The sequence below is a fragment of the Doryrhamphus excisus genome, chromosome 18 (genome assembly GCF_030265055.1).
Source record: "Doryrhamphus excisus isolate RoL2022-K1 chromosome 18, RoL_Dexc_1.0, whole genome shotgun sequence".
Taxonomy (NCBI): Eukaryota; Metazoa; Chordata; class Actinopteri; order Syngnathiformes; family Syngnathidae; genus Doryrhamphus; species Doryrhamphus excisus.
The window spans coordinates 15,102,141-15,114,390 of NC_080483.1; the positions used below are offsets into that span (position 1 = coordinate 15,102,141).

Genomic DNA, 12,250 nt, shown 5'->3' on the forward strand with positions numbered 1-12,250 from the left:
CGGCCATCTCTGTGTGGAGTTTGCATGTTCTCCCCGTGCATGCGTGGGATTTCTCCGGGTACTCCGGTTTCCTCCCACATTCCAAAAACATGCTAGGTTAATTAGCGACTCCAAATTGTCCATAGGTATGAATGTGAGTGTGAATGGTTGTTTGTCTATATGTGCCTTGTGATTGGCTGGCCACCAGTCCGGGGTGGAAAATGGAAAAGTGGAAAGTGAATGAATGAATAATATACTTATGCTTTGCTGATGTGTTGAAAGTCTTTCCCTGTTACAAGCTAGTAATGCTATTTAAATTCATTCTTGCTAGGTGAAGCTTGATGCTAAGCTACAGAGCACGCATAACAATTGTTTCACCAGCAGCCCAGGTTCTTGTGTTATTTACAAGATGTAAATAATCTAAGCAATCTAAGCGTTTATGGCTGATCCTTCTGATCTCAATCCAGGAGGCTGATACGAACGCAGCTGCATCTCTCACTTGTCAAACCGAATATCTATTCGCATCTGTTTATCATATATCAATCAATTGATAGTGAAAATGGATGATACGCTAATACCAATCAATTTTTTTTAATGACGTGGGAACGGCCCACATTACGTTCAAGATACTACAAGGGACTTTATGATGTCTGAATTATGTCTTAATATTGCTTATTGTCTCTACAATATATAGTATAAAGGTGACTATAGGGGTGTTATTTCATGTCTGCAGGGCTCTAATAATGTTAAAGCTTTTTAGAAGGTTATAAACAGGTTTTTTGTGCTGTTAACTACAAAAATATTCCATTTATTAATATTTAATCCTACTTCACGATTGTAGTTTTCATCTCAATGTGAATGCAATAGTGCTTCCAAGCTACGTAACAGGTAAAGTTAAGACCAATTATGTTTTTGTTTGTTTTACACCACAGGCTCAGACAGCCCAACATCACACACGAAGGATGTCGGCACGCACACACGAGCCATGAAGCTCAAACACCAGGCGCTCCAAGACCAATTAGACCTGTGCCTTCTGGAGCTCAAGAAACTCTGCATTCGAGAAGCTGTGAGTAAACGATCGCATGATGTCATCACAAGCTCTGTTGAAACCTTTTTAGCTTTTAGTTACGTCATCGGGGGGAAGGTGCTATTCTATTATTTTGCCAATGTGTCATTCCAGACAGCCAGCACCTTTTTATGTGCGGTGATTGATGAGACATTTACTGCATGCTCGGAAAATGGCACGCAAGAGGAGATGCTTTTGAGGTTGACTGGAAAATGGAGCTTGTCTTTTTATTTTTGGTTTCAGTCCGCACTCCTCTTTTTTTTTTTTAGATTAGCTTCACTTTTACTTCAGCATTTCTAAAGTCACATATCCGAAGAAACTGCAAGTTTATAGGATTTGTGACCAAAAAAAAAAACCCCATACTGACTGGAAAAGAAAAAGAGAAGTTGATTTATTACAAATGTGTGAATCATCTTAAGTTTAACTAAATGTCATCACAGAACAAGACTGATAAGTGGTCACTCTGTTTACCCTTTTATTCTTTGTAACATTGTTATTATTTACACCAAGCAAGCGTGCAAGAAATTAGAACTTTGAAATATTCCAAGTTTTTGGCATGCATAATCTTCATGAATGCTGCACAAAATATATGCAATTAATGCGGGCATTCTCACGAATGGGTTAAATTTTTCCACCACCTCTTGGAACTGGAAGTCGGGGGGAATTCCTTGTGAAGTTCTGTTAATCTCTGATCACAATGCCCAAAGTGAGTCAGCAATTCCCCTCACCCTCACTTTTCTTTTCTCCAACGAGGGCTCCTTCTGTGGAGTTAGTCTCGTAGGTCCCTTGCAAATAGATAACGATAATAATAATGATAAGAATGCCGTGTGCATGCAATTTTCTGTCACATATTGCATGCCAATTGCTTAACTTATGTGGAAACTGTGTGCAAACAACTATAATGATGGAAATGGTCATATTAATGATGATTATAATAATGGTGATAATAATAACAATAATCATGGTAATAATGATAAAGATTATAACAATAATAATATTACAATGGGGGGCGGCACGGCGGTCCAGTGGTTAGCGCGCAGACCTCACAGCTAGGAGACCAGGGTTCAATTCCACCCTCGGCCATCTCTGTGTGGAGTTTGCATGCGTGGGTTTTCTCCGGGTACTCCGATTTCCTCCCACATTCCAAAAACATGCTAGGTTAATTAGCGACTCCAAATTGTCCATAGGTATGAATGTGAGTGTGAATGGTTGTTTGTCTATATCTGCCCTGTGATTGGTTGGCGACCAGTCCAGGGTGTACCCCGCCTCTCACGCGAAGACAGCTGGGATAGGCTCCAGCACCCCCCGCGACCCTCGTGAGGAAAAAGCGGTAGAAAATGAATGACTGAATAATAATGGTGATAATAATAACAATAATAACAGTAATAATGATAAACATAACAATAATAATATTACAATGATAATAATAACAGGGGAAAACAAGACTTTGGTATGAATATGATTATATCTTGCAAAAAAGGGAAGGCATTTATAAGCTTTTACTTCAGTCTACTCCTTTTGGGCTTGTGATCAAATAGTTGAATACAAATGTAAATAATGGAAAGTTATATTTTGATTCATGTAAGAAATGCACTGTAATGTTTCATATATTCGCTCATTCATTCATTTTCTACCGATGGTCGCGGCGGGTGCTGGAGCCTATCCCAGCTGTCTTCGGGCGTGAGGCGGGGTACACCCCGGACTGGTCGCCAGCCAACCACAGGGCACATATAGACAAACAACCATTCACACTCACATTCATACCTATGGACAATTTGGAGTGGCTAATTAACCTAGCATGTTTTTGGAATGTGGGAGGAAACCGGAGTACCCGGAGAAAACCCACGCATGCACGGGGAGAACATGCAAACTCCACACAGAGATGGCCGAGGGTGGGATTGTTTCATATATTTGCCCAAATAAAATAAAAAAATAAAAAACTCGTCTTTTCAGGTATACCATTGAAATGACACGCATTGCCACGGCGATTTGTGCAAGCGTAAAGGCAGCATCAGGGTAGTAAGTGTATTTTTTTCAAAGGGCTGGCAACACAAGTGAGTACACCTCACAGTGGACATAGTACGAGCACCGTTGGCCATATTCCCAAGGGAGAGGGGATCACGCTCAGGTTCTAATTTAGGTTTTGCTCAATGAACCACAACTCCCCAGTGTCGGCAGCACTAATGCAGCCCCAGATCATGATGTCACAGGCAAGACACGGTTATCTTGGTACTGTTGTAAGCTATTTAGACAATAATGGCTTTGCGTTTATTCATTTTCATCGCATCTCTCCCTACACTGCCCTTGTCAAATCAAAGTAAAATAAAGTAAAAGCCAAATAAAGCTCAGTAATTGTGAAACTGGACACACAATCTGAATTGGAGTCTGCCGCAGCAGAGTTGCTTCAGGGTAAAAAATCCCATTCCTTCCTGTTGACACTTGGGCTGGGCACTCGTGTCAGGACATGCTCAGGTGATCTAATTGGAGGCACCGCGCCTTCGCCGCTCGTCGTCATTGTGATAAAATAACAAGTAAGCATCATAATGCATGAGTGTCTTTTATGAATGATGAAATCATAAACTCGGTGTTGTCACGCTGTGGTTTTGATACTTGATGCAGGTGCCATAGAAGGATGTGAGATGTTAAGAATGTGCTAGAATTGTGCAACGGACCTGCGTTTATATGTCTCAACATGCGAGGAGAACATGATGCTTGTGTATCATTTCCAAACTCTCACGCTTGACTGATGGAGCGTAACGATGCATTTGCAGCAGAAATGCGTCTTCTGTTTTTATTCATTGTTAGATTTGCAGATAAATGAACATGGTCAGGGGCGGCACGGCGGTCGAGTGGTTAGCGCGCAGACCTCACAGCTAGGAGACCAGGGTTCAATTCCACCCTCGGCCATCTCTGTGTGGAGTTTGCATGTACTCCGGTTTCCTCCCCAAATTGTCCATAGGTATGAATGTGAGTGTGAATGGTTGTTTGTCTATATGTGCCCTGTGATTGGCTGGCCACCAGTCCAGGGTGTACCCCGCCTCTCGCCCGAAGACAGCTGGGATAGGCTCCAGCACCCCATGCGACCCTCGTGAGGAAAAAGCGGTAGAAAATGAATGAATGAACTTGGTCAGGGGCGACACGGCGGTCGAGTGGTTAGCGCGCAGACCTCACAGCTAGGAGACCAGGGTTCAATTCCACCCTCGGTCATCTCTGTGTGGAGTTTGCATGTTCTCCCCGTGCATGCGTGGGTTTTCTCCGGGTACTCCGGTTTCCTCCCACATTCCAAAAACATGCTAGGTTAATTGGTGACTCCAAATTGTCCATAGGTATGAATGTGAGTGTGAATGGTTGTTTGTCTATATGTGCCCTGTGATTGGCTGGCCACCAGTCCGGGGTGTAGAAGACAGCTGGGATAGGCTCCAGCACCCCCCGCGACCCTCGTGAGGAAAAAGCGGTAGAAAATGAATGAATGAATGAATGAACTTGGTCAGGGGCGGCACGGCGGTCGAGTGGTTCACGCGCAGACCTCACAGCTAGGAGACCAGGGTTCAATTCCACCCTTGGTCATCTCTGTGTGGAGTTTGCATGTTCTCCCCGTGCATGCGTGGGTTTTCTCCGGGTACTCCGGTTTCCTCCCACATTCCAAAAAACATGCTAGGTTAATTGGCGACTCCAAATTGTCCATAGGTATGAATGTGAGTGTGAATGGTTGTTTGTCTATATGTGCCCTGTGATTGGCTGGCCACCAGTCCAGGGTGTACCCCGCCTCTCGCCCGAAGACAGCTGGGATAGGCTCCAGCACCCCCACGACCCTCGTGAGGAAAAAGCGGTAGAAAATGAATGAATGAATGAACTCGGTCAGGTTGAAATATTGTTTATACGAGGATTTCATTTGTGATTTCATTTTTGTTAAGGAGCTGACGGGCCGGCTGTCAGGAGATTATCCTCTGCTGCCAGGAGAGAAGCCGCCGCACATCCGCAGGCGCATCGGAGCTGCGTTCAAGCTCGATGAGCAAAGCATCCCCCGGGCAGCTGAGGTAAAAACACACAGCCTGATTGTATGTGGAGAATGACGTGCATAATCAATGTTTCATTCTACTTCTGCAGGAGTCGGCTCTAAATATCGTCGATGCCGAGTTAGCTCTTCAGTTTAAAATCTACGAGGCGGCACGAAAGCTTTGCGAGGAGAGACACCTGAGCAAGGCCGTTAGGAAGAGTCGATTGGAGCAGTGCAAGCGAGAGGAGAAGAAACTCAAACAACTGCAAGAGACTGCCTTCCGACTGCGGCTGGAGCACGGTGAATCGTCACCACTTCCTGCTTTTAACATCACGCCACAAGGTGAGAACATGTGAACGATTGTTTGACTACAAATTATTCAATGCTTTCATGGAATTTGTGCAAATGCAGGAATTGTCAGCGACATAGCGACATAGTCACGGGTCAAGTCCGTTATTTCGTGCCCCATGTCATGTGGTACAGCAACATTCAGTAAACACTTGAATTATAGCCAAGGCGTTTATTTCATTTAATTAAAGAGAGGCTGTTTTCCATAAATGTTAAAACTCACATTATAACAACTTTTACTTTAATAATTGCACAACAAGGACTGCACGGTGGTCGAGTGGTTAGAGACTTGAGTTTGCATGTTCTCCCCGTGCATGCGTGGGTTTTCTCCGGGTACTCCGGTTTCCTCCCACGTTCCAAAAACATGCTAGGTTAATTAGCGACTCCAAATTGTCCATAGGTATGAATGTGAGTGTGAATGGTTGTTTGTCTATATGTGCCCTGTGATTGGCTGGCGACCAGTCCAGGGTGTACCCCGCCTCTCGCCCAAAGACAGCTGGGATAGGCTCCAGCACCCCCACAACCCTCGTGAGGAAAAAGCGGTAGAAAATGAATGAATGAGTTCTGGCTGATAGAAGACTAGAGTTCATGAATGAGGTCTCCTCCTATTTTGTGTGGAAGTGGTAACTTTTTGGCTTCTTATTTTGTCTTTACCCACACTTGGCCATCTCTGTGTGGAGTTTGCATGTTCTCCCCGTGCATGCGTGGGTTTTCTCCGGGTACTCCGGTTTCCTCCCACATTCCAAAAACATGCTAGGTTAAGTAGCGACTCCAAATTGTCCATAGGTATGAATGTGAGTGTGAATGGTTGTTTGTCTATATGTGCCCTGTGATTGGCTGGCCACCAGTGCACGGTGTACCTTGCCTCTCGCCCGAAGACAGCTGGGATAGGCTCCAGCACCCACCGCGACCGTTGTGAGGATAAGCGATAGAAAATGAATGAATGAATTGCACAACACAACAGCAAAAGACAAAAGAAAAACAGCACCAAATTGCTAATACTGGTGATGAGTTCATTGTAAACAACAGTAAGAAATAGCTGTGTCTTTCTCAATAATAAATAAATTGATTACTTTATAATTATTTTATAATTAAAATATAAAGTACATTATTTTGCCGGCATTCATACGTTGGCATGCCCATATGTGTCTGTTCTCTTCATCTCTCGTGTTGCAAACAGACAGGAAGAGAGTTCACGCATACTTTGGTTCAGCACAGAGATGTTTCATTGAACGGCTTAAGACATTGTGAAACAGAGCGAGACCTCTTGTCAGTCACACGGCCACCGTGGGGGGAGGCGGGGCACATGAACACGAATGAGCCAGTATGCCGAATCTGTTTGAAAGTTTCATTTACTTTTAGTTAAAGGCACTATTTTGTGTTCTATAGCTGATGTAATGTGAATTATTACTATTGTGTGGGATCAACGTTCTTATCTTAACCTTAGATAAGATCGTTTTTGGTTTCCCAAGTATGTTAAAAGTTTGGCAATTTTTGGGAAATGGGTTGGGCATGCCCAGCACGTACAGGAAGTAGGGTAGTCATAGGGTGTGCGTCATAAAGCTGTGGTATGTTTCACTCACCGGGGGCGTACGTGTGTGGGCATCGTTTATTTGATGAGAACTGTTGTATTAAATTTACTAGACGCATGATCGAATATGGCGGCACGGCGGTCGAGTGGTTAGCGCGCAGACCTCACAGCTAGGAGACCAGGGTTCAATTCCACCCTCGGCCATCTCTGTGTGGAGTTTGCATGTTCTCCCCGTGCATGCGTGGGTTTTCTCTGGGTACTCCGGTTTCCTCCCACATTCCAAAAACATGCTAGGTTAATTGGCGACTCCAAATTGTCCATAGGTATGAATGTGAGTGTGAATGGTTGTTTGTCTATATGTGCCCTGTGATTGGCTGGCGACCAGTCCAGGGTGTACCCCACCTCTCGCCTGAAGACAGCTGGGATAGGCTCCAGCACCCCCACAACCCTCGTGAGGAAAAAGCGGTAGAAAATGAATGAATGAATGAGTTCTGGCTGATAGAAGACTAGAGTTCATGAATGAGGTCTCCTCCTATTTTGTGTGGAAGTGGTAACTTTTTGGCTTCTTATTTTGTCTTTACCCACACTCGGCCATCTCTGTGTGGAGTTTGCATGTTCTCCCCGTGCATGCGTGGGTTTTTCTCCGGGTACTCCGGTTTCCTCCCACATTCCAAAAACATGCTAGGTTAATTAGCGACTCCAAATTGTCCATAGGTATGAATGTGAGTGTGAATGGTTGTTTGTCTATATGTGTCCTGTGATTGGCTGGCGACCAGTCCAGGGTGTACCCCACCTCTCGCCCAATGACAGCTGGGATAGGCTCCAGCACCCCCGCGACCCTTGTGAGGAAAAAACGGTAGAAAATGAATGAGTTCTGGCTGATAGAAGACGAGAGTTCATGAATGAGGTCTCCTCCTATTTTGTGTGGAAGTGGTAACTTTTTGGCTTCTTTTTTTGTCTTTACCCACACTCGGCCATCTCTGTGTGGAGTTTGCATGTTCTCCCCGTGCATGCGTGGGTTTTTCTCCGGGTACTCCGGTTTCCTCCCACATTCCAAAAACATGCTAGGTTAATTAGCGACTCCAAATTGTCCATAGGTATGAATGTGAGTGTGAATGGTTGTTTGTCTATATGTGCCCTGTGATTGGCTGGCCACCAGTCCAGAGTGTACCCAGCCTCTCGCCCAAAGACAGCTGGGATAGGCTCCAGCACCCTCCGCGACCCTTGTGAGGATAAGCGGTAGAAAATGAATGAATGAATGAATGAATGAATGATCGAATATCTGTAGCAGGTCGGTTTAGCCGAGACCAGCCTGAATTTTACTCAGTATGGAATCGGAAACTAAATCCATGGCGGTTACCCCGTAATTGAAGTAACTCAAAGTCTGTTATGCTTTTTCAGATCTCGCTGCATCCGATGACAGCTCTTTGTCTGATTCTGTGGTTCAAGATGAAGGTAAGGCTCAAAAGTTACAAGGAAGAATCTTTCAAGATGTATACGTGTTCACTTAAGTGTGTCATATTTTCCTTTTAGAAGTGGCGAGCGAGTCTTCACAGCCGTCCTCCGGACTTTTATATTCAGGAGATACGGCGGACTCTCCACAGACACTCTGTGTGTCCACAGACGCCTCCTACCTGTCACCCAGCGTGGGTCCGCAGACCCTGCCGCTCACACCGAGCCAGTCACCCCACCCCAGCCTGGACTCTTCTTCTATGAGTTTTACCTCAAGTCCTGCCTCATATGACCCGCCTCCTATTCAGCACTCCCCTTGGTCTGAGTCTAGCCTGGACCAGCCATACCAGAAGAGCAAGAAGTCACGTTCCTCCGGCAAGGCCAGGTAATGGAGATCATCATCCATCATGACACATTTCTGAGTGTCTCCTTTGGACAAGTCACAACACTTTTTGCAGAGACTAGTTTGTGAAATGAGATGAAGCTCAGCAAACCAGCTTTTACATTTTCATTCATTCATTTTCTACCGCTTATCTTCACGAGGGTCACCCTGGACTGGTGGCCAGCCAATCACAGGGCACATATAGACAAACAACCATTCACACTCACATTCATACCTATGGACAATTTGGAGTCGCCAATTAACCTAGCATGTTTTTGGAATGTGGGAGGAAACCGGAGTACCCGGAGAAAACCCACGCATGCACGGGGAGAACATGCAAACTCCACACAGAGATGGCCGAGGGTGGGATTGAACTCGGGTCTCCTAGCTGTGAGGTCTGCGCGCTAACAACTTGACTGCCGTGCAGCCCAAAGACAAAACAAAGAAGCCAAAAACGTACCATTTCCACACGCAATAGGAGGAGAACTTCTTTTCACTCTATCATGTTGGACATGCTGGAGCTTATCCAAGCTGTTTTTGAGACGGGGTACACCCTGGACTGGTGGCCAGCCAATCACAGGTCACATATATAGACAAACAACCATTCACACTCACATTCATACCTATGGACAATTTGGAGTCGCTAATTAACCTAGCATGTTTTTGGAATGTGGGAGGAAATCGGAGTACCCGGAGAAAACCCACGCATGCACGGGGAGAACATGCAAACTCCACACAGAGGTCTTCTAGCTGTGTGGCCTGTGCGCTAACCACTCGACTACCATGCAACCGTGCCAAATATTATTCATTCATTCATTTATTTTCTAACGCTTTTTCTCACAAGGGTCGCGGGGGTGCTGGAGCCTATCCCAGCTGTCTTCGGGTGAGAGGCGGGGTACACCCTGGACTGGTGGCCAGCCAATCACCGGGCACATATAGACAAACAACCATTCACACTCACATTCATACCTATGGACAATTTGGAGTCGCTAATGAACCTAGCATGTTTTTGGAATGTGGGAGGAAGTCGGACCCACGCATGCACAGGGAGAACATGCAAACTCTACACAGAGATGGCCGAGGGTGGAATTGAACCCTGGTCTCCTAGCTGTGAGGTCTCCGAGCTAACCACTTATCCACCGCGCAGCCCGCTTGTACGTTTTACTGTAGTAAATCAGCTTAAAAAAGCATGACACACATGCTGTTCTCTTTTAATCTACAAGTGACCAATACTGGTGCTTTAGCTGACATGTTTTATTGTATCTCTTGTCAGGTTTTGTGTGTACCAAGCTGAGTTTAAATCTTGGATCTAGGAACAATGGACAAAGTCAATAATTTGTTACATTTGGTGGGATTTATCTGTATTTTTTTCACTGTTATCTTTTGGAACAGAAAGAAAAAAATGTCTCTCATGGTCATTTCAGCTTCTATTAGTTGCAAGTAATATCCAGCACTGCCATCTATTGGTGAATATGTGGTACAACGTCTAACTACTAAAAACCAAACTGAGGTAATGTACTGTAGGTGTTATTAAGATAAACTGCAATAAAGATTGATTTTTGAAATAAAAAGGTAAATATTAAAACATACACACATATTATGTTAATATATGATGCTGAGCGCAGTTTTGCATGCGATACAAGACACCGTTGTACAACACTCTGGTCCCCTAGAGAATAAGGTATATTTTTGGTCTGCATATTTTAGAGCTTAACCTACTTTTAAGCATTTCAAGCGCATTATACCGCTGAGCACATTATGCCTTTAACTTAACAGCACCATTAACAAAGCTTTTCTTTTATCCTCTATATCCTTTGTTAGCATGCTTTAGACTTAACTACAGTTGCCATTACAGTTTTTTAATGCCGTGTTTAGTTTACAAACAAATCATGAACCGATGGATTAAAATGTGAAATATTTCTGTTTTTCTGCAGTCCAGCCAAGAGCGAATTGTTACCGCCGTTGGAGGCTTGTTTGGCACATTCAGCTCTACCACAGCAGCTCTCCCATTTGAAACTGAGCCGAACGCAGTCCAATAGTTTGCCCTCCACTCCGGAGATGCGTCTTCACAGGCAGCTGTCCCTCAGGTACTGAAACTAAAATGGGTAAAGAGTCCAAGCACCTTTCTACGCACTTCTTTGGGCTTTTCCCTTCAGGGGCTACCCTCATACATGCAATGTCCCTCTGATGTACTCCTTCTTGATCCTATCCATCCTGGTCACTCCCAATGCGAACCTCAGCATCCACATCTCTGCTACCTCCTCTTCCATTCACTATCTCTCCATGTCCCGACCATCTCAGTCTGGCCGAATACTGACTTTATCTCCAAGGCCTCTAACATGTAATGTCCCTCTGATGTACTCCTTCCTGATCCTATCCATCCTGGTCACTCCCAATGAGAACCTCAGCATCCACATCTCTGCTACCTCATGTTCCATTCACTATCTCTCCATGTCCCAACCATCTCAGTCTGGCCTCTCTGACTTTATCTCCAAGGCCTCTAACATGTAATGTCGCTCTGATGTACTCCTTCCTGATCCTATCCATCCTGGTCACTCCCAATGAGAACCTCAGCATCCACATCTCTGCTACCTCCAGTTCTATTCACTATATCTCCATGTCCCGACCATCTCAGTCTGGCCTAAAGGACTTTATCTCCAAGTCCTCTAACATGTAATGTCCCTCTGATGTACTCCTTCCTGATCCTATCCATCCTGGTCACTCCCAATGAGAACCTCAGCATCCACATCTCTGCTACCTCCTGTTCCATTCACTATCTCTCCATGTCCCGACCATCTCAGTCTGGCCTCTCTGACTTTATCTCCAAGGCCTCTAACATGTAATATCCCTGTGATGTACTCCTTCCTGATCCTATCCATCCTGGTCACTCCCAATGAGAACCTCAGCATCCTCATCTCTGCTACCTCCTGTTCCATTCACTATCTCTCCATGTCCCGACCATCTCAGTCTGGCCTAAAGGACTTTATCTCCAAGGCCTCTAACATGTAATGTCCCTCTGATGTACTCCTTCCTGATCCTATCCATCCTGGTCACTCCCAATGAGAACCTCAGCATCCACATCTCTGCTACCTCCTGTTCCATTCACTATATCTCCATGTCCCGACCATCTCAGTCTGGCCTAAAGGACTTTATCTCCAAGGCCTCTAACATGTAATGTCCCTCTGATGTACTCCTTCCTGATCCTATCCATCCCGGTCACTCCCAATGAGAACCTCAGCATCCACATCTCTGCTACCTCCTGTTCCATTCACTATCTCTCCGTGTCCCGACCATCTCAGTCTGGCCTCTCTGACTTTATCTCCAAGGACTTTAACATGTAATGTCCCTCTGATGTACTCCTTCCTGATCCTATCCATCCTGGTCACTCCCAATGAGAACCTCAGCATCCACATCTCTGCTACCTCCAGTTCTATTCACTATATCTCCATGTCCCGACCATCTCAGTCTGGCCTAAAGGACTTTATCTCCAAGTCC

At 45.1% G+C, this 12,250-nt stretch overlaps 1 protein-coding gene across 2 annotated transcripts in view; it reads left to right on the plus strand.

Moving 5' to 3' along the window:
* Positions 1–12,250, plus strand: part of inavab (innate immunity activator b) — a 30,575-nt gene that overhangs the window by 13,319 nt on the left and 5,006 nt on the right. For both annotated transcript variants that reach the window (XM_058055856.1, XM_058055857.1), the window contains exons 4-9: positions 912–1,045; positions 4,960–5,082; positions 5,153–5,384; positions 8,323–8,376; positions 8,455–8,758; positions 10,690–10,842. In XM_058055856.1, the coding sequence (XP_057911839.1) occupies positions 912–1,045; positions 4,960–5,082; positions 5,153–5,384; positions 8,323–8,376; positions 8,455–8,758; positions 10,690–10,842 (1,000 nt within the window). The remainder of the gene's footprint in view (positions 1–911; positions 1,046–4,959; positions 5,083–5,152; positions 5,385–8,322; positions 8,377–8,454; positions 8,759–10,689; positions 10,843–12,250) is intronic.